The sequence below is a fragment of the Meriones unguiculatus genome, chromosome 16 (genome assembly GCF_030254825.1).
Source record: "Meriones unguiculatus strain TT.TT164.6M chromosome 16, Bangor_MerUng_6.1, whole genome shotgun sequence".
Taxonomy (NCBI): domain Eukaryota; kingdom Metazoa; phylum Chordata; class Mammalia; order Rodentia; family Muridae; genus Meriones; species Meriones unguiculatus.
Genome location: NC_083363.1, coordinates 60,542,162 through 60,564,823, shown reverse-complemented (window position 1 = coordinate 60,564,823; position 22,662 = coordinate 60,542,162). Strand labels below are relative to the sequence as shown.

Below are 22,662 nucleotides of genomic sequence, written 5' to 3'. Positions count from 1 at the left end.
GGAGAGTGGGCACATGCTTTTGCGCTCAATGAAATCTGGCTGGGCCTGAGGTCTTGCTTTCCCTGCCTTTTTATTTTTTTTAAAACGCAGAGAAAATGAATCAGCTTTTGCCACGTTTAGTCGACACCATCATGACAGTGCTTTTTTTAAATCTTTAATATAATTTTATTTATTACAATTTATTCACCTTCTATCCCAGCTGTAGCCCCCACCCTCGACCCCTCCCAATCCCGCCCTCCCTCCGTCATCTCCTCCTATGTCCCTTCCCCAGTCCACTGATGGGGGAGGACCATCACATGAGACCTAGCCTATCAGGTCTCATCAGGACTGGCTGCATTGTCTTCCTCTGTGGGTTACCCCCCACCCCCGGGAGGTGACCAAAGAGCCAGCCACTGAGTTCATCTCAGAGACAGTCTCTGTTCCCATCACTAGGGAGCCCACTTGGAGACTGAGCTGCCACGAGCTACATCTGTGCAGGGGTTCTAGGTTATCTCCATGCTTTTCCTTGGTTGGAGTATCAATCTCAGAAAAGACCCCTGGGCCCAGATTTTTTGGTTCTGTTGCTCTTCTTGTGGAGCTCCAGACCCTTCCAGATCTTTCTGTCTTCTTTCATAAGATTCCCTGCACTCTGTCCAAAGTTATGCTATGAGTCTCAGCATCTGCTTTAATACACTGCTGGGCAGAGTCTTTTAGAGGCCCTCCGTGGTAGGCTCCTGCATGACAGGGCTTTTAACTTAAGCTTTTTCTTATAATCCGTTAGACAACTCTCGGTTCACAGCATTTAGAACGTTCAACTACAAAGGGGCTTTCCAGCCAGCAGAGGACACGGCCGCAGTTTCCTTGTTTGGTTCCCTGCTCTGACTGCTCACTACCTAGCATCAAGACCAGCCCCACAGTCAAGATCTCACTCCAAAGATTTCCTCGTGTGACTTGTACGCAAGCCCTACGCCCACAGCCCCACGTGACCTCCAGTCGGCTTCCTATTACTGTGGTTTCATTTGTGCTTTCAAGACGTTTAATGTATAGATAAGTTATAGGGACGTGTTAATTAACCTTCACTGTCTGGCTTCTTGCGTCCCCAGAGAGCGCAGGTCTCTCCTGCAGGATCTTACTCTCTTAGGGATGAAAGGCGGCCTTGGGTTTTGCCTCCTTAGGTTTCTAGGAGCCCAGGGTCGTCTGGGCAGCCTTGGGGAACGGGCAGGTATGAGATGCTATGCTGGAGAGCTGGGTGGAGGGCCAGGAGGACCCTGGGCCACCGGGCTTCAGCATGAGCGAGCTGGAGAAGGTTCCTCGAGACAAGGGGCTCGCCACTGGGGCGCGAGGCGAGGCTGAGCAGCGTGTGACGCGGGCCTGGCGCGTGTGGACCCGCTGCTCGGAGCTCCCGGGGCGCTGGCGCGCGTGGCCGGGGGCGGAGGCCGCGCTCCTGCAGCTCGGCGCGCCGGCCGCCCGCCCGGGGCCCTGGGTGCGAACCGAGGCACCGCGCAGCCGGGCCCGCTGTGGCCGGAAAGGCTGGCGGAGCTGGCGGGGGCCCTGCGCGCGCCCTGGGCCCGAGCGACCGGCCCTCGGTGGTGGCGAGGCCCGGCTGCGCGTCGGGATCCCGAGGGCCGCGGCGCCCGCCGGGTGCTGGGCTGTCCCCGCTGCGGGCCGCTGCTCTCCGGGCCGGGACGCTGTCCAGGGGGCTCGCGGGGTGCTCGCGCTGCGTGGAGCCGGGGAGGCGCGCGAGCGTGGTGCCGACCCGGCTGCTGGACAGGTGCCGCCTGGCAGGCTCGCGTACCAGGCGCGGGGCCTGCAGCGCCAGCAGCAGCCCGAGGCCGCGCTGCTCAGGTGCCAGCAAGCCCCGGACACGGGTGAGTCAGCCTCGAGGGTGACCACGGGGCCGGGCGGCGGCCGGTGGCATCTTATTTTCGAAGGCTACAGGAGGCGCACAACGGTAACAGCGTCCCCCCGCGGGGCGGCCCGTGTCACCCGCCAGGCGCATATCGCTGAATCTTTCCCAAGACTCTGGTGCGTGCAAAAAGCAGTGTTGGCCAAAGAACTGTAGCGTAAGTTTAGTAAATATTCTTGAAGCTATATTAAGTAGGGTAACAAGAAGCAAGAGATACTCTATCTTAACCGTTTTCCACTCTGTATCCAAATTATTATTTACACGTCTTCACTATTTGAAAGATCAATTTTTACTTCATTTTTTTTTGTCCATTGCTGTTTTTGTTTGTTTGTTTGTTTGCGTTCACTGCGCTCCCCAGTTCAGACGTGACTATTTCGTTTGAAATACTTCGCCTGTGTTTAGATGTTGGCGAAGATGAGAGGTGTCCGTGCAAATTATCTTGCCGGTAAATTGGGGGCCCAGTGGGTCATTCCAACCGCTACTCCAGCTCCGGGGGATCTGGCTCCCCCTTCTGACCGCCTTGGAAACCAAGCAGGCTCAAAGTGCGCGGGTCGGCACAGCACTCATGCGCGTCCTGAAGTGGCGCCCAGGAAGAGCAGCGTGGGAAAGGATACTCTAGGGCCTTCGCGGGTGCCACGAGAGAAGGCAAACCGGCTTCAGCTGCAGACTTCAGCGTGATGGACCCACAGCACAGGGTGGAGTCGAAGCGACTAGACGTGCCAGGCCTGTCTGCAGTCAGAGCTCCTGGGGAGCGTGGGGGAGGAGCCCAGCACCTTCACTGAGTGCCCGGGCTGCAGTGTGAGCCCAGAGCCCTGTCTAAAAGATGGGTGAGGGCTGTGGCTCAGTGGCCAAAGTGCCTGCTGGTCAGTTACCCCCCACCCTGGGAAAAAAGAAAAAGAAGAAACAAGCACCAGACACAAAAGCAAGGTACTGTGACGTCACCTGTTTGAAGGTGACCGGGCAAGTCGCATAAGGGTGTGAGAAGGGTGGAGAGTAAGGGACTGTGGATTCGGAGGGAGCACGGGGGTAGCGGGCGCTGTGGGTCGCCGTGCAGTGTATTTCTCGGCTTTGGGGGGTGGAGATCACGTGTGTCTTAGCTTCCTGATAGTCTCAGGAGCTGTGCAGCTCTGTCTTAAGCCTTTTACGTATGTATTGTTTTAGAATTAAATTTACACGTTTAAACCCTTGACTGTTTCAGTCCTTTCTTATGGCAGCCTATATCGAACGTCTCCCATAATTGATTTTCTACTCAAAGAGTAGATAAGGAAATCAGTTTCCTACTTTCAAAGTTTATAAATGAAAAAGGAGAGGGAGGACGCAGCTCAGTGGTAGAGTGGATGTTTATCTTTCATGAGGCCATGAGTTCAAATCCCAGCACTGCACAAAGACAAACACACACACACTCACACACACACTCTTAAGCCTCAAATTCGAGGGTTTGGTATGGTAAGAAAGGTCACAGATGTTTGGAATTAGAAATTTGTGCCTGTAGCAATCATTTGCACCGTGCTGTAAATGTTTCCCTCCTGGTGCTTCCCACAGACAAGTTACATAAGGCTTTGCAGGTGACCTTCGCAGTAAATTGCAAATGTAATTAAATAAATACATAAGTTAAAGAGAACAGATACGTATGAAAAGAGAATGAACTCAGCAGGTAATTGGCTACACACACACACACACACACACACACACACGATGGATAATCTAGGATTGTCTGAGGCTGGAAGTTAATTAGATGGGTTAAAAAAGAAAGAAAGAAAGAAAAGAGAACCAGTGTGGTGGTGCTCGCCTATAATCCCAGCATTGGGCAGGCAGAGGCAGGAGGACCTCGGTGAGGGCAGCCTGGTCTACAAAGCGAGTCCAGGACAGCCAAGGCTGCACAGGGAAACCCTGTCTCAGGAAACAAAACAAAACAAAAAACCAGTCTGCACACATCTAGCTTAGAAGTCAGGATGAGAAAAGCCCAGGAACAAGCTGTGCTGGGAAGGGGTTTGTGTCAACTAGAGGAAGCTAGAGCCCCCCAGAGGAGGGATGCCAGTGAGGAGAGTACCCGGAGACTGCTGTGCACCAGCCTGTGGTGTGGAAGGGCCGGCCCACTGCGGGCGGGGCCAGCCCCGGGAAGGTGGTTCAGAACCAAGAACACAGAGCAAGCCAGAGGGAGCCAGTCAGCACCCAGTGTCCCTGCTGCCTTCTGCTTGAGCAGCGGCGCCTTGACTGCCCCTCCCTGGGTGGACTGTGGCCTGGGACAGAGCAGCCAAATTAACCCTTTCCTCCCCAAGTGCACTTGGTCACGGTCTTTATCACAGCCATGGGAAGGAAACTAAGACAGAAATTAATAGACTGGATCATAGTGAGACCAAGATCAAACAGGGCAGAGGAAGGACGTGGGACGCAGATGAAGATTCTGAAGCCTATGAAGTTGGAACCCCGGATGAAGAGGGAAGAGAAAGGGAGTGAGAAATATTTCAGGGGGAAAAACACCAAGATATCCCCATAGCTGATGAAAACTGTGACTCACTGAATCAAGATTCCCAAGATAAAGAAGGAAACATTTGAAAGCAGTTAGGGAAGACAGAGTGGGCTTCTTTCCTTGAAGGAGTCACACTAAGACTGACAGTCAGCACAGAGCTAGGGAAGCCAAAGACAGTAGAAAAACATCTTTGGATTTCTGAAAGAATAAAAAAATGCAAAAAAAAAATTTTAGGCCTATCTGGAAGTCATTTTCCAACTAAAAATACCTTTCATAAATGAAAGGGAAGACAAGATGCTTTAGGCCAGAGCTGTGGGTCACCTTGAAGGACATCATTGGTGCTGGAATCACGTTGCCTCAGATCCTAAGGGAAAGGCTTCACTGAAGAAGAATGACCCACGGAAAAGGACAAAGGAAGGAGTACAGACTAGAAACTTAACCTTATGCACGAAGGTGGCATTTCAAAAACGATGCTGTTTTGTGGCGTTTATAACTTACATCAAAGCAGAACACGGGGCGCACAGAGCCAGCGTGAGCAGTAAATACTCTTCGGTTAGTCGCCTCCTTGGGCGTGGCAAACAAAAACAAAAACAAAAACAAAAAACAAACAAACAAAAAAAAACATGAGAAGTACACTGGCCATTTTGTGTAATGTATTCAATCGAGCAATTAGAAAAGGCACAAAAGGGTGAAACCTAAAAGCTCTAGCAAAATAACAAATATATGATCCATCCAAAAGACAGCAGAGTAAAGGGACCTCTGGGGTGGGGGAGCAGCTGAAGAGACCAGCCTGGGGATCTGAGCTCTATCCCAGAGACCATGTGCACCAAGAAGGAAAAAAACAAAATGTGCAACAGTCCCCTCCCCGCTCACATACACAGTTAATAAAAACCTTAAAAGCAGGGAACAAATGAGATCCCAAAGAATCGAGGATTTATGTTTGATGTAAGGATCTGAGTATTCCGTTAAAACGTTGACAGATTAGATTAGATGAAGCCCGGCTACATGGTGCTTACATATGAGAAAAATGTGATGTAAAGGCAGGAAGGTTCAGCTTGTAAGAAGTGGCCATAAAGACTGGCAAAAGAGCCCCGACGTGACGAAATTAGCATAGAGAGATTAAAGGCCAAGTGTACTGAGAGGGATGGAGGTGTTTAGGATCTGGTTCAACAGGCAAAAAGCAAGTGTCCACCTCAGGAGAGTGTGAGTACACACCCTGAATACAAGGTAACGGACCTGAAGGGAGACTTCAAACAAAACTCCTAGTACTAGATTAAATGGATAGAAAAGTAGGCAAGACTCCATGTTGGAATAAGGCACCTGGTGGTTTTCTCGGATAGGGTTACTGCACAGAGTAACTCCAGAATATATCACTGCTCAAATTCTCAGGACCACGGGCCTGTTGCTATGTAGGCCAGGTCCTGGGTTAGACTAGAAGACAAATGCAACAAACATTAAAAGATTGAAATCAGATTGTGTTATTTGAACATTAAACCTGAGGGGAAATTAGGCAAATGGATGAGTACACGATCTTCAATATATTTTCATCATAACATCTTAGTCTGTTTCCTGACAGCATACCAGAAACTGGCTAATTCATAAAAAAAGACATCGATTTCACACTGTTGTGACGGCCAAGGAATCCGGTGTCAAAGCACTAGCTAGCATCTGCTGAGGTCCTTGCCCTGTGGTAGCAGAGGGCTTTACACACGGTGAGACACAGTGGCGAGCACAGAGCTTGCTCAGATGGCGGTAGCTACGTGTCCTGGTGATAACCTCATTAGCCCGTTGACGAGAACCAAGCCCTCCTGAGGCCCTACCTCTTGAGACTCCTTAACGATACAGCAGAACACCAGCGTAAGCTTGGGGACCTTCCAGCCACACTGCTACCAATGGCTCAGACAAGAATTCACAGCTAAAGTAAGGGAACATTTGACCAGCATGGTATTGAGACGTTATATTGGGTTGGGGAGATGGCTCAGCGGAGAGAGAGCACTTGTGCAGGGGCCTGGCGATCTGCATTTGAGCCTCAGTTCTTACGAGAATTATTTCCCAGCATGTACATGTGTACTGCAACATGGCCATCTCTGCATTCACTAGTAGTTAGTTAGTTAGTTAGTTAGAAAAACAAGTATTAACAACTGGATGCCGCTTCAGCAGTGGTTAGGAGCCAGCATTTGCATTAAACGCTTATTATACCAAGGTCAGCCACAAGTCTGTGAACTCCTGGCTCCTGTTCCAAGATGCTGGAAAACGAAAAGCAAAAGAATCCAAAGAATATAGGAAGATTCGGGAAGAAGTTAAGAACAGAAATTAATGGAAAACAGAAGTGCTTCTAAATCCAAACAAAACATTGGCTCATTGAACCAAACAAAAACCCTGGAGGACAATGCATCTCAGGTAGAGGCTAAGTTTAACCCTTGCACACGAACCCCCACACACGTTTACAGAAAGAAAAGAAGAGAAGAGAAAAGAAAAGAAAAGGAAAAAAAAACAGGGTGGTGGTGGGGGAAAGAAATATTGTCACCCATCTTAAAAACATCACCAAGAATGAAGAATGAAAAGGAATTTTTAAAAATTGGCTAAGAAATGCCCACAAAATCTATGGAGCCATCACAGGCTTGACGTAAAAGCTGGGAGTCTTCCTACAAAAGAAGTGACAACAGTGCTCCCTGTCACGTTTGCTCTCTACTGTTATACCTGAGATGCTGGCCAGTGCAGTGAGGAGAAGCTACCAAGGTGTCAGGACTGGAAACGCTAAAACTCTCGTTACCTGAAGCTGCCTTATCAGCATGCCACAGGGGAACTACCAGAAATTTCCAGTTAATTATCAAGGTTGTTGAATATAAGGTCTGTATAGAAAGGTTATTGATGACTGTATCCTTAAGGGAAAACAACAATTTTTAAATGTAAACAGCAAATTCCTTGGAAGTCTGAAATAACTGACAGGGATTCGCAGTCTGAATGGCCACTTTTACCAGGGATCTGTCAAGTGGGAGCTCACACAGGGGAACCTCTTTCCATCCTGAGAATGCCCCAGTGATGATCGCAGGGTTACACAAATAAAAGTTCAAAATACACACTTAGGAAGTGGACCTGGTAAGCAGCCCCGAAGGAGCGTTGCCTTCTCATTTGCTGTTCCCAGGGAGCTCAACGCCAAGTGTCACTGCTGTAGACATCAGTTAAGTGAAATGCCACAGTTCTCTTCTCCGCTGGTCACAACGTTTGACAGCACTGAGCAGCAGTCGCTCTGGGCAGCCGAGGATCATCTCCAATAAAGTGGACATATAGAACATACACTCTTCCGGTTGTCTCTCAGGCAGCATCTCGGGAGGCCCTCCTGACGCCTTACAGCGACCTGGCCCTTCTCAGTGAGGGTCAGTTACTTGGCAGGTACACACGTACAATTTCTGCTATAGGCTCTCTCAACACAAAAGAATTGAAAGTTGCTTTTCCACACTCATTGATTTTTGAGTGATTTATGGGTGATTTCCCTCGGTTTCATTACTTTAAGTTTTACCGCTTAGAAAATGGTTTGGTTCATATGATGTCTACGTGAGAAGTGAATCTCATTAATTCTGGCCTCCAGGAAAAGTAGCCTTTGAGATATGAGGAGTAAACCTAAATGTTTTGTTAGGAATGAATTGATTTGAAAGAGCAGAAAGGAGTCTGTAACCCAGTCAAGTTCAAGACTACGCTAGCATATCGCTTCTGTAAGCAGAGGGTTAGTGAAGAGTGCTGAAAGTAGATTTCACACTCAGGTCTTGCCTATGGGGTCCGTATAATTTGTCATGAAGTTTTCGGGGTGGCTGGGTTTGCACAAGTTGCTACACTTACTCTGCTGGGAACCAGAACTGCTCAACCAGTCAGCTGGCACCACCCAGGCCAGGAGTGGACAAGAAAACATGAAGAAAAGCACAAAACACAAGTAGCATCAGGAAAGAAACAGAGCAGTTAACACAGCAGTTCACAACAGACTGTCAACATGATAAAGAATAAAGGCTTTTATGTAGAGGAATTTAAATTCAGAACGTGGCTGCCCTGGCAAGATCTTCTAGGTCTGTGTGATCCACTGGAATACACACACGCCTTTTAATCCAGGAGGCAGAGGCAAGCAGATCTGAGTTCAAGGCCAGCCTGGTATAGAGCAAGTATCATGTGTGGCGGTGCGCACCTTTAATCCCAGACAATGAAGGTAAAGTCAGTTTGTAGAAGGAAGTACCCGTGTTTGAAAGTGAGGTTTAACTGAGCAGCAGAAACAGTGATGAATCAGAGAAAGAGTCCACAGAGTAGATACACCCGACTCTCACAAGAAGAGAGACTAAAGGGAAGCTACTGTAGGGACAATGCAGAACCAGCGGAGGCAGTTTTACCAGGACAGTAATGGACAAGTTGCATAGAGAGAACTGAGGTGCAGTCTGAACAAGCCAGAAAATGAGAAGGAGCCAGGTCTGCACAAGACACCCCAAGAGCAAGTTCTCAGCCCAAGGAGACTTATCTGCCCCAGAGGGATGAAGGGCAGAGATAAGGGACAAAGGCAGGAGATGGAGGAAGAGGGATGAGAGAAAAGGAGCAAGGGAGGGGAGGAAGATTCTTGCCCCCGAGTGACAAAGGACAGCCTCAGGATAGAGAGAAGTCAGGCGTGGCCCACAGGCAAATGGCAGCCTATAAAGGGAAAGGGGGGAGCCCCGAGTTAGGATGAGGTGTTTAATTTTGATTGGGCACGTTTGTTAGGTGAGCCAAATGGGGCTTTCGATGCTCAACTTTCGATGCTGGTACTCTGATAGCTGGACCTCGGTGGTCGGGGAGGAAGTCCGAATAAGGGAAGAGACCTTGGTGGCAGAGGGAATGGGGAGGGCAAGGCCTGCCGGAGCCATGCAGCCACACGCAGGCCTGGTGCAGCCCTTCCTTACGTAGGTGTTCCTGTGTGTACACGTAGGTGCGTGTGGAGGACAGACGGTGGGGCGGGCGCTGCTGCTCTCCACCTTGTTTTGAGGCGAGGTCCTTTTTGGCTGGGTGACCGGCCCAGTGATGTGACTGGAGGCGTGCTCCTCTGCACCCGCCTCTTCCACGCCTGGGTGGCTAGCGCTTGCTAACGGAGCCACGCCCACCCCTCCCCACTGGTTTTTAAAGCCGGGTCTCTTGGTGCGCTTCCCATGAAATGCCATTCACCTGTCCCTTCAAGAACACCTAACAGCGTGGCCGTCTCTGGTCCAAAATAGTTGCGTTTCACTGCTGAAAGGCTCTCCTTCCCTTTTTTAATTTGAGTATCTTCCGACTCTAATTTAAAAATCCAAAGTCTGAAATACCCCTAAGCCTGAAACTCAGATTTGAAAGTATTTCGGATTTGGATTATTAGTTTAAGGAAGTACTTGATCGGTTATTGGAGACTGAGTTAGTGTGGTTAAAGGTACAGCCAGTATTAGTTTGTTTATTTATTTATTTGATGCATTCTGAAGTCTAAGTTGTTTCTGTTTTCTGTAAACTGTGCTCATTTAACTTGAGCCCTTCATTTGACCACTGGGGAGCACTGTTTCATACTTGCCTTTGTGCTGATTTTCTAACAATATTTTCAATGATCAAAACAATGTATTTTTAAATGTAGTTGTGTGTTTCTCTCCTGACTGTCAGCCCCGATGACAGCGCATTATTGCTGCTTCGAGCAGAGCTGTATTTAGCCATGAAGAACTACAAGCAAGCCCTGCAGGATACCGACGCCATTTATCAGAGGGACCCCTTCCTGACCAAGGTGACAAGGCCCACTGGCTTTGGTGATGATCTGTCTGATTAAGGTTATGGTATGAGTGCTCGTGTGTGTGTGTGTGTGTGTGTGTGTGTACATGGTGTGTGCATGTGCGTGTGTGCTGTGGCATTCAGCTGTAGGCTTAAGGTTGGGCTGTCTTTCTCAGTTGGTCCTCCACCTCATATTTTGACCCAGGGTCTCTCACTGAGCCTGGCACCCACGCATTAGGTAGACTGGCTGGTCAGCGAACCCCTGGGGTCCTCCTGTCTCTGCCTCCTAGGATGTCACCCTCCCAGCTGCTGTCCCATGGGTGGCCGGGATTAGAACTCAGGTCCTCAAGCTGTGCAGTGAATGCTTTGCGGCACTGAGACATCTCCCCAGCCCTGGGTCACGGTGTTTACATTCGTAAATTAGTGCAACTGTGATTAGGACCTGTAAATAGCAGGTAGCGGGTGTTTTCTCTGTTTTGTAGTTGCCTACGCCTAGCAATTACCTCATGCTAAATCTAATTAAAAGGCCACATTTATTCGTGGATTCGGATAGCTCTTAAACAATGATATGCTTTACTCTTGGTACCTACTGTATTTAGCCCAGTAGTTTGCAATCAGCACAGTCTCAAAATGCTTATTCAAGCTGCCTGGGAGCAGAGGTGTGTGGGATTTTGAATACTTTCATATTTTGAGTATGGTTCCATATATTATATGTCATAAGGAAGAGACTACTATAAGCCCATGCTTTCTGCTTTATATACAACTTACAAAAGTAATTTAAAATTTCATATAGCATAATACAGTATTTTTTTTTTCAAATTTCTGGATGTAAGAAAGCTTTATGGCATGGAACTTTCTACTTGTGACATCAGGCCTGTGCCGGAAATGCTTTGCATTTTGGGACAGTTCCAGTTTCAGAGTTCTGGGATAGAAATGTTCGTCCTGTATAAATACGGCCAAAAGTTACATAAAATTAAATCCAAAGAATTGAAGAAAAATATGATACCTTTTGAATAACAGCAAATTCAGCTGACCTTAAAATGACAGTTATAAGTGACTAGACTAAAGCTGGCAAAGAAGTGAATAGCACTTTGTACACAGAAGGTGAAATAGAGGATAGTTACAGGATAGTTACAGAGAGAGCGAAAAGCCCAGTTCAAGTATCAGAACAGAAAGAAAAAAGAAATTGTATGAGATTATGAAATGGTATAACTTAAGTTCATTTGGAACCACTGGAGGGAAAGAGAGAAAATGGAGGGAGAGAAAAACTGAAAAGATAGTGGCTTTCAAATTTAGTGGGAAATAATTTCAGATTCTCAAGATGAACAAGAAACCATGCAAAATAAACTCAAATCATAATCAGTCTGCTGTTTAAGCCAGAGTTGTGAAGAAAGCCTGAAATGCAGTAAGAAAACACGGCGTTCAGGGAAGCAGCAAGGGGATGTTAACATCTCTTGCGAAACGAGGGAGGCTGGCTGCCTGGGAACAACGTATTCAGAGTGGGAAGAGAAATAGCAGCATGTCCACACAGCAAGACCCACGCTGTGGAATCTGCTAGAAATTCTTGTTAGATGTGAAGGCACAGGGAGATTTTGATGGCTGTAAAAACATATTATGAAAGCACAAAATATATGAAAATTAAATGGTCGTATTAGTGTCAAAGAGTAAGGTGGAGACCCAAGGAGTATCTGAGAGACAGAGGCAACCTAACTGGCCTTGTGGACAGTGCATTTAACTATAGCGTCTGCATCCTTTTAAATTCCTGATGGATTCAGAGTGCATAAAACAGCATCTAGATTCGAAATGCTAAAATCCTCAAAGGCTCTCTCAGTGCAGCTAAAGGTAGACGTTGACAAGAGCAACACAAACCCAAGAAACACTTTTGTATCTGCACCTTATTCCTTAAACAACCTTTTGGACAGAGAAGAAATCTAAAAGGACCTATCAAACATTTAAAATTAATGATGAGATACATTATACATTTAATTTCTTACATGTAGTTAAAGCCATTCTTAGAGAGACATTTATATCATTATCCTCTCCTGTTAAAGGACAAAGGTCTCAAAATCTAGTCTCTATCTTATGAAACTAGAGTAAGAAGAGCAAACTAGAACCAAGATGAGGGTCTGGAGGGCTGAAGGCTCAGCAGCCGAGAACACTTGCTGCTCCTCGGGAAGGGTTGAGTATGGCCACAGTGGGTGGCTCCCAACTGCCCCCATCTCTAGCTCCTCAGCATCCGACATCCTGCTCCCGCCTCTGCAGAAACCTTCACACACGTGGCATACACGCCCAAACACAGAAACAAATACAAATCTTACATAAGACCAAAGTGAACAAAAGGAAATAAATATAAGATCGACACTTAACAAATGGGACCAGAAAGCACACCCCATAAAAACAAGAATTTGCTGAGTAAGTAGGTCTTCACCAAACTTCGAAACTCCTGATCTTCAAAAGATACTGATGCAGAGATGAAAAGGTAAACACAAATTAGGAACATTTAAGACTGTATGGTAAGGGGAAGCTGTGCTCAGCACATGTGAAGGGATCTTCCCAATCTGCAGTAACTCACACAACCAGTTACCTGATTAAGGAATTCAAGCAAGCACTTGACTAAAAAGGATCTGAGAATGTCAAATAAACACCAAAAAGATGCATCGTCTCTTTATTCCCAACTCCGTCTGGCCTCTGTGGGCATCCACATCTGTGGCACACACACACGTACTCATGCTAGTATGTGTGATTATAACTGTTTTACTTGTCATAATTCATATTTTGAATGCAGATGGTGTGTGCCTGGCTTTGATCTTCTGTTCCAGATTGCTTTAGGTATTCAAAAGTTTTGCTAAGTTATATGCATTTCATAAATATAAGCAATAAATTCGGGTTGATAGATTTCATTTTTTTTTCTCCGCGTGTCCCTTAGAACTTCTCTGGGCACAAATATCAGTTGTAGTGATTCCTGAATTTTGGATGTAGTTGTATTCATTAAATGATGACGCTTGTTGAAAGGAGAGATACAGTGCACACACACAGGCACACACCTAATCAAATTGTCCTCACACCTTTTCCAGAGCAGTTGTGTATAATCTTGCTGTGCTTGAAAGTGCATCCTCTGTGTTTGGATGAATCCAGGGTCACCACATAAAAGCTCAGATCCTCTCCAGATTGGGAAAAAGTACAGAACTGTTAGAAGAATCCATCTACTGCCTTGCTTTAAATCCAGAATGTAACTCCGTGAAGAAAGAAACCCAGAAGGTATGGGTTCTCACAAACTTCCCCTCTCGGGGATTACATGCAGCTTTGTGACATGCTGGGCATCCTGGCCTGTAAATGCAACCCATGTAATTTCAAATGGCCATGACAGCACCGTTAACGATATGGTACTCACACATGCCACATTCCGTAACCTCTAATTAAGCATGCAGCAGAATGTCTGGCGAGATGGTGCACACACACCCTTATTGTGAGGAGAGATTGATGCCTGAGGCCCGGTTGCGGCACAAGGAGACAGCATTGGTGCTAGAGCTTGTGGGGAACCCAGTGAGGGGCACCGTGACATGTGCAGCATGTACAGCTGGGCTCTGCAGACTGGAATGCAGGAAATTTCCCCTCGAGTGCTGCAGAAGTAGACCACTGCATCATGCCTAATGCAGGAACTCACGCCTCGACAGTGCCTCGTCCTCACGTCGTGTTTCCAGAAACTGGGAGGTTTCGGTCCATGTTGTCAGTGTTTCCTGTGTTAACATGGTTTAACTTCGGCAGCTATCAGTATGTCAGTGTTATAGTTTCTGCTCATCGGTACATTTTATTTTGTGGTGCAGTAGAACACAAGTCAGTTCTTCCTTCTTACAGCTGTGTAAAACCACTTTAGATATTTAAGAACAAGCAGATGCTGAGACTCATGGCCAAACTTTGGGCAGAGCCCAGGAAGTCTTATTGAAGAAGAGGAGGATGGGGATAGAGGGACATGAAGGGGACAGGAGCCCCGCAAGGGTTTCTACTAAGGCTGCTGCATGGTTGGGCTGGGCTGGGTTTGGTTCCTCGTATCCCGTGGTTCTTGGTTCTCAGGGCTCCCCTTTCCTACTTAGACAGACTCTGTCTGAGAAGTCGGACGTGCCGAGGAACGCCAGTTCTTGGGTTTTATCCTGGGCCTCCCCTGGGAAGAGGGTGCAAAGGCCTTGGAGAGTGTCATCCCAGCAGCGCCGAGCACGGTAGAGAGGCAGCTTCCAAGTGAAGATGAGTGTGATGTGATCACCCCTGAAAAACATTCCCAAGAAAGGTCAGCAAGCCTCCCTTGCTATGGTATTCTGACGTTGAAGGGGCAGAGTATTAGGCAGTACTCAACTCATTTTAAAAAGCCCATTACACAAGTAAAATCCATGAAGAAATAATTATACCAGACGATTTTCTATAGTTAATGTTGCAGGGACTTTATAGTGAAAAAAGAGAGAGAGAGAGAGAGAGAGAGAGAGAGAGAGCACTTAGATGAAATTTTAGTTTTTCTCAATTATACCAACTTAATAAATTCTTGCTTTATCCTCGCTGGATAAGATTTCCCCCCCAGAATCCTTTGTCAATGGTGATACTGGCACTGTTAGCCTGAAGTGATAAATTCAATGTTTGGTGTCTCTCAGAAGTTTAGGTGTTAGTTACAACATTTGAAAACCTTTTCAGATGCAAGTCCTCCAACCAGAGGAGCATGAGCTCTCCCGAGGAGCCAGAGTTCATGACTGACGTGGCTGACTTTAAGTGTGCTCTGTGCATGAGGTAGACTGGCCTGGATTACATGCTACTCTTTTAACAAGCAAGCCTTTCCGAACTCTATAACTACATGCAGGGCACCATTGGTGAACACACACACACACACACACACACACACATAAAACCATATATATCCGTATTAAATGTGTGTCCATGTGTGTGCAAACACGTGTGTGTCTTAATTTGAGTTACTATAGCTGTGATAAAACATGGGGACCAAAAGCAAGTTGTGAAGAAAATGGTTTTATTCAGCCTACACGTCTGCATTCATAGACTGTTACTGAAGGAAGTCAGGGCAGGAAGCTGGAGGCAGGAGCTGATGCAGAGGCCATGGAGGGTGCCCACCTGCTTACTGGCTTGCTTCCCATGACTTGCTCAGCCTGCTTTCTTATGGAACCCAGGACCACAGCCCAGGGATGGCCCCACCCACAGGGGGCTGGGCCTAACACAACAACCAGTGCTTGAGAAAATTCCCTACAGGCTTGCTGATCCTACCGGCAGCCTGATCTGAATGGATGCATTTTCTCAGTTGGGGTTCCCTCCTCTCAAATGACGATAGAGGTGTCAAATTAGCATAAAAGTAGCCAGCATAACATATAAATAATAATAATTGATTTTTTTTTCTAAAAATTCAGTGAAGATACAAAAGAGTAGTGGCCCTAAGTGGCTTTCAGGGTTGAATGGAAACTGCATGAGGCATCCTTTTCAAACAGGTAGCTCATTCGAAAGTCCGTTCTGGAGCTGCCTCTCTGAGAAATCACGATCTTCCCTCCAGGTTGCTCTGTGAACCGGTCACTACCCCTTGCGGACCTGCGTTCTGCCTGAAGTGCCTGGAGCGCTGCCCTGACCAGGCTCCGCACTGTCCGCTCTGCAAAGACAAGCTTTCAGAAGGGAGTGCCGCGGCGAGCGAGGAGGCTCTCCTCGTGCTTTCCACGTTTTCCTTCTACCATCCATCTGCTTGTTACAATCAGACTTCTTCAAAGACGGGTCATTTCCCACCTCTTTCGTAAGTCGAAACACACACGGAAGCATTAGGTGCAGAACGAACTAAGTACCGACGTAATTTTCGGGTGTGGCCGCTGGGTCAGACCGAAAGCCGCCAGCAGAACACATATTTGGAGTTTCTATATATTCGTGCCAAGCGCTTCGATACATGATGGCGAACTTAGTGTGCGCCGGAGTCTTTTCTTGCTGTCTCTTTTACGCCCTGTGTAGTCATCAATTACTGGTATCTTTGGTCTGAAACCAAATCCAGTGAAATTTAGGGTATGTGGGAAAGCTATTTGTTGATATTTATCCAAATATAACTCCTGAGCCCACGTGTATGGAGCGTGCGGACAAGACAGACGGAGTGACGACGGCACGCACACTCTCCACGGGGCAGATTCTTCCCTCTGGTAGGGAGCAAGCGCTTCCTCCTCATCCTCCTGTTCAGACCGGCGATCCTTGTTTTGATTATCTTCCAGAAACAGGCAACATGCAATCGCTAACGTGCTTCTCTCCTTCCCGTTCTCCCCCCTAGCACGGTAAGCACACGTGCCGAGACTCCCTCCCGAGCCTAGATTAACTTTAAAAAACTCTGACATGGCAAGAGGGTGTCAAGGTTAAGCAAAGCTTAAAGCGATTGTAAGTGCTTGACTGACTGCCAAAGCATGTTCAGAGAAGCCATCGCGTCAGGCCTTTCTAAAACGTGCGTGCGTACTTGCGGTACCAAGTGGCATGGTGCACTCGCTCTATTAAATTGCGTACACACTGCATCTTTCCAAAATTTTCAGGGGTCACAGGATGGTTATCAGGACGGGCTATGCACATGTGCGATGAGTGCGGACACATCTGAGCATGTGTGATGAGCGTGGCCCGTTCTGAGCATGCGCGCGATGGGGTTGGGGGGACACATTCTGAGCATGCGCACCGGTTCATCCGGGAGGATCTCCGTAGTCTTCCCCACGTTGTTATAGTCCCTTGCCGACAGGCACATCTACCCTGCTCACCATGCACCCTGTTCCTGGGGCCAAGGGGCCTGGACATGGCTCCGTCATGCTTGTCAAATCCAAAGCAAGCCCCGTGACCATTTGTAACGCAAGCTTTGCCTGTGCGAAGAAACAAAATCTGGCACAGGATGAATGTGGATAAAAAGATCATTAAATACCCATCACTCTGTGCTAGAGAGAGAGAGAGAAAGGAGACAGGAAACATCCTGGAGGTTCCCTAAATATAAGCCCCTTGAGGGCAAAGACTTTCGGTCTCCAGCCTTCACTGTGTGGCCAGCGAGCGCTACTCACCCAGACAACAAATGCCAGCCAAGCCTTCCTCTCCGGCACAGCACAAATCCGTTCACCATCATCTATCGGTTTTCGTTATAGTTGTTGCCAACCAGAAATTTTAATGTAACTGTTCTGGCTGCAGAACTGATATTCTGGTATTCATCGGACGAGCCGAGTGACAGGAAGAGGATTTATGATGAGGAAGTGTCAGAACTGTCAAAGTAAGTGCGTATGTCACGTGAAGTTGGTCCTTGGCGCAGAATAGTGAGGTAATTCTTTGTTGACGTGGGCCGAGCATTGTCTTGGATTTTGGTTTTCTCATAAAAGAATTTTTCTAGTCTTTAAAAAGGAAAAAAAATGTTAGTTACAAAATATCTGTGGACATAGGAGTCATCATGCTGCAGCTGATATGATGGCGTGGCTTAGTAATGTTTATTTTATCCTTGGCCCTCCTTCCGTGCTGTTACAAGTTCTGCGGGGTTTGTAGCTGCTGGGATTGTCTATCCAGGCGGGACCTGCATGGCTTGGTCTGCCTGTAATTCCGGCTGTGAACCTGGCTGAGGCGGCACACGTGAGGGCCAGCAGTAAAGCAAGCCCAGCCGCAGCTGGCAGGCCTGTGCACCCCATGCTCCGCCAGGCCGGCCTGAGCAGGGCTGAGGGAGAGCTCAGTGATAGGCTGGCCAGTGAGGCGGTCCAGAAGCCAGGCCCGGCACACGGCAGCGTGGCTGAGTGTGGCTGAGTGGTGGCTGCTCCGCCCCGTCTGGAGTGCGCCTCGGCAATAGGAAAACAGGTGGTAAGATGCCGGCCTCTCACTTCCTGGGAGAGCGTCCAGAGGAGATAATACCTAACAAAAAAGTCTCTTGTTTATACGTATTTGTAATTCTGTGTGTGGGCGTGCCTGCACACACCGCACACCACAGCATGCGTGAGGAGATCAGAGCACGGCTCACAGGAAGCTGCTCAGGCCTGTTCATCAGGGTTGACTCTGCTCCTTCTTGCTCATTAAACCACCTTGCTGGTTCCTTGGCATGCGTATTTATATTGCTGACATTTTTAAAATGTCAGGATATCCAAATAAATCTTATGTATATGACTACATAATTTATGATATATCAAATATGCAATTTGTACCCATGGAAAATTATTTATAACATTGGATATATCCTTACCACAAAGTCTTAAGAGGAAAGTCAGGATGCAATCAGTAGATCTCAGACATGATAGAAAGCACAAAAATTTCTATATTGAACATGTCATTTTGTGGAATTAGTGAATTAGTGAATGAATAAACGTCACAGACCCACTCGGCTGTCAGAGGTCAGGGGTGTGTGGAGGCCTGCGTCTGCCTGAACTGCTGAAATGTCCGTCTCTCCTCTCTGGCCAGGTGGGAGGTCCAGAGTATGAAGAACTCGCTTCCCTCCACAATTCCGTTTACCAGCAGTCTGTCTCCTGGTTTGCTTCTCTCCAGGATCACGTGAAAAAGCAAATCCTAAGCCATTTTGGGTCCACGCCAGACAGGGAGCCTGAGCCGCAGGAGGGCGCTCCTTCCTTCTCTCGCAGTGCTGCTGTTCCCTGCAGTGAGGTGGTAAGGCTCCCCGTTCTGATGGGAAACTCAGCAGCCCAGCCCCGAGCTCCATCGTGAGTGTGAACAGCTCCTGTGCAAGCTGCTGAGAGAGGACTTGACAGCACACACGATCCACTGTGCCTTCTGGAGCAGAAGAAATAAATAGGTGTTTTCTAGCCACTCGTGAAGATCAAAACAAAAACAGTTCCGTTGGCAAGAGCACGTGTTCTACATTGAACACTGCCTTGCTCGTGCCAAGCCAGGCACCGACTACGGGCAGAGAAAAGCCCACAGTCGTCGTTAGTTTGGAAGCCTTAGAGCTGCAGGAGTCGTGCCTGTAAGAGGAGGGGCAGACTTTCCGCAAAGTGGAACGCACTTTGTCTTTCCTCCGCCACTTCCGTCCCTGGCTCTTGTGTGCATCTCGCTCCTACTCACTGCTGCCACGCAGCTTCTCAGACTCAGGAGAGTGATCTAAGCCCCTGCAGCTCCACACGGGCGTCACATAGACAAACGCGAGGGCCGAGAAACCCTTTCCAACGGTAAAATGCGCACAATGGCCAAAACCTAATTCTAAATTAAGTGTGTGGTGTGTGGTGAACGTGTTTGGCATCGGTGGCTGTGCCGTGGGGTAGGGCTTCATGGCAGCCTGGGCTCTGAGCACACAGTGTCTGCTCTTCCCTGCCCGTGCTGGCAGCCACGAGGTGCACGACTGCGTCTGTTATGTCTCGCACGTTTCTCCTTACGGTTTCATTTGCATAAACAAGGACTCAATGCTTTCCCCACCGACACTCTCGGTCTCTAACAGACCAGTGTATGTTTGGGTCAGAGTTACTAGAAATGTTTCATTTTAAAAACTGTTTAAGTTGCTGTTCTGGTTTCCTTTCTGTTGCTTTATGAAATACTCTGACCAGAAGAAACTTGGGAGGGAAGGGCATGTTTGGCTTACACTCTCAGGTCACAACCCACCACTGAGGGAAACCAAGGCAGGAGCTCCTCCAGCAGGGGCTGAAGAGCCAGGGAGGGACACTGCCCACTGACCTGCTCAGCTGCTTTTTTTATATAAGCCAGGCTGCCTGTCTAGGGACAGCGCTGCCCACAGTGGGCTGGGCCCAACTTCATCAACTAACACTCAGGACAGTCCTTCCTAGACGTGACCAGTCTGATTTAGATAATCCTTCCCTCAGACGACTCGGGGCTGTGTCCTGGTGACAGCTGAAGCTAACCAGGACAGTTGCTGGCCAGGGTTTCATTTTTCAAATATCTATAAATAAATTCTGCCTTTGGATTAAAGCAGGAGGATTGCCAGCCCTCTCTGAAATGGCCCTACACATGTTGTGTTTATATGAAAGTGGCGTTCCGAGCATCGGTAGCTATGGAAGTTCAGGACAGCATTTGGTTCTGGAAAACGTTTCCCATCCTGCCTGTCCTGCACGGTTGCACATGCAGCCCAGTTTATTTTTGGTAAAAGTCAGCAATCACATCTCTCTAATTAGGGTTGAATTTACTTTAATCTTGAGTAAATGGCACCATCATATGTATATAAGAGAACTGTTTAAGAATAAGTGTATTTATGTTTTATTAGTAGCAAATGTTCCCTCCATATTAGTGGGTGTAGAGTACCTCTGTGCCCAGAGTTGTAAAAAAAAAAAAAAAAAAAAATCTTTCTTTAAAAATGTCTTGAGTGGAAGAAGTTTAGGAAGCCCTGATTTAGGGTGGAAAATCGCTTGTAAGTCCTTCTCCTTCTTACTTACCCCTTTTTCCACTGTACCTCAGACTGAAAAGGGAAAGCAAACAGTAATCAACTCAAATTAATCTCTGATTGGTGGGTGGATCTGCTTCCTATCGCTGCTGTGACACTCTTGTGTCACTGACTTGGTGGCTTTGGCAAAGCCAGTTCACTCTCTCTAGGTTGTGCTAGTGGGAAGCCAGGCAGGTGTTTCCCTTCGCATAGCAATGGCGTCACACGTCGCCCTCTGGTGGTCGGAGGAGACACTGGGTTCCCCGCATTGTTGACCCAGCGGCGCTCCAGTTCCAGCCCTTTCTTCTGAGTCTCATCCCCACCCCCTGCCGTGTGGCTGCGTTGGTCCACTAGGACAAGCTCCCTGTTGTAATAACTGGGTCACATCTTCAGAGGCCCCCGTTACACATACAGTGACACAGTCACAGGACTAAGGAGTTAGATGCTGAGGTCCTTGGAGACCATTATTCTGCCAATAACAAGGATTTTAGTTAAGGGAGGATGTTTTCCATGAGGGGCTTCTCACTAAGCGTGCCGTCTCTTTTTCCTGCCCAGAGGGATAGGGAAGGGGTGAGTTTGTGCTCCATGATGTGTCTCCAGCATCCAGGTTATAGGTTGTCTCTGCAGGCCAGGCCAGGATCTTCTTGGCAGTGACGTGAGATACCCCTTGGAGTTTTGTCTGATGGGTTACCTCTAACCCTCCAGGGAAATCATCCAGCTCTAAAGCCACTGAAGTCCATTCTCCATAGCTCCTGGTTGGCACCTCTTTAAAGGGAGCAGGGGAAAATTCAAGCCTTGAAAGCAGACAGGCCTGGCTGTCTTCATTCCAGCATCAGGAGAACAGAAATGGGGTGAGAGGCAGCTTTTGCCTAGAGCCCAGTCCGGGATGCTTGTTGGGGTGTGCGCAGTGAGGGCTAGCATGTGGGTAGGCCCGAGGCACCTGAACAAAGCGTGCACGCATTATCTGTGGACAGTTACACATAGAGGACTGTGTGCATTCGTGTGTTACACACACTTTGCCACAATGGCTTCAAGATCCACTTTCTCATGCCATCCAAACTTGCATTTGGCCTTTATACCTTTATGCTTTAGCAAATCCACATGGAGCTTGAAAAGCAATAACGAACAACGCCGGCACCTGGCAGGAAAATTTATGACCTTTCTTTCTGATGGAGGCTTGGGAGAGCAGAGGCCGCTAATTCTCGGAGTGTCCCTGTGGAGTGAGTTTCTCTTGGCAAGTTCCTCCCTTTGTGTCCTTTGCTTGCACTTTTGAGCACGTGAGATGTATTCAATAGGAACTCTGAATGTTGAGGGCCTGATGAGTCATGACCCCGCCCCACCCATGGCAGAAGGTGGCATTGTTGCCCGTATTTGTTGGTTAAACAGAAGACTGAATGAGGGAACGGCCTGTGTTGTAGGAATTAAGTATGCTTCTCCCTCATGTCTTCCAGAGCAACTCCAGTGGCCCTGCCTGGCCCCGGTGGGTTCTGGCCGGGTTGCCATTGGAAGGAAAGGCTCAGCTGGCCATTCTCGGCATGGCCGCCTGGAAAGAGCGTCTGCTTGCCATTCGGCAGTTATTAGTCACCATCACTCGTAAGATGAATAGGCCAAGAGCTGGCTAACAACGCAGACAGAGAGAACTGATTTTCCTCTCCGTTTAGGCTGCTGGAAGTCCCTGTGCCCTTGAGTCCCGGGCACTACCAAGTACCCGTCCTCTTCACCTCACTTTGTAAAGTCGTGTCAGTCAGGTGATAGTGGCACATTTGCCAAATACTGACATTCTCAGATGTTAGAAGTCTGCCTGCTGGGCCCTGACACTGTACAAGATTGACCTGAAGTTCAAGTGCCAGGTGCAGCTGGGAAACGCGTAAGTGAGCTCTTCAAAGCAGATGCTTCAAGAGCAGAGCTCACTACCATCGTGAGGCGCACACACGGTAGGTTGGCATGTGACTGAGGTGTCAAAGGCGCTTGCATTCCTAGCCAGCATCTTGACATGATAGACAGAGAATGTGTGTGCCAGTGGCTAGACAGGAAGTGGGAACCATGTTTAAAAGTGCAAACAGACCTGCCAGGATACAAGCAAACTAAAAGTGGACTTGTGTGTTGCTGTGAACTTGTTTGCAAAATTAAGGGGTTGAATCACTGTCCAGTCCTTACCCAGGAAACAGTAATTCCTGGGCAGGAGCCGTGTTTGTGTTTTGTGTCCTGCTGTGATTCCAGGTGTTGTAAATTTCATGTTGTGAT

At 48.0% G+C, this 22,662-nt stretch overlaps 1 protein-coding gene across 1 annotated transcript; it reads left to right on the top strand.

Annotated features, from left to right (window-relative positions):
* Positions 1-1,213: 1,213 nt before the first annotated feature.
* On the top strand, positions 1,214-22,062 carry Lonrf2 (LON peptidase N-terminal domain and ring finger 2). Its single transcript, XM_060368960.1, is given in 15 exon segments — positions 1,214-1,322; positions 1,379-1,522; positions 1,525-1,606; positions 1,608-1,660; positions 1,663-1,758; positions 1,761-1,851; positions 9,987-10,104; positions 13,224-13,346; positions 14,213-14,370; positions 14,766-14,858; positions 15,628-15,748; positions 17,216-17,359; positions 18,501-18,656; positions 21,870-22,024; positions 22,026-22,062. Coding segments are annotated over 15 exon segments (1,680 nt in total).
* The last annotated feature ends 600 nt before the right edge of the window (positions 22,063-22,662 follow it).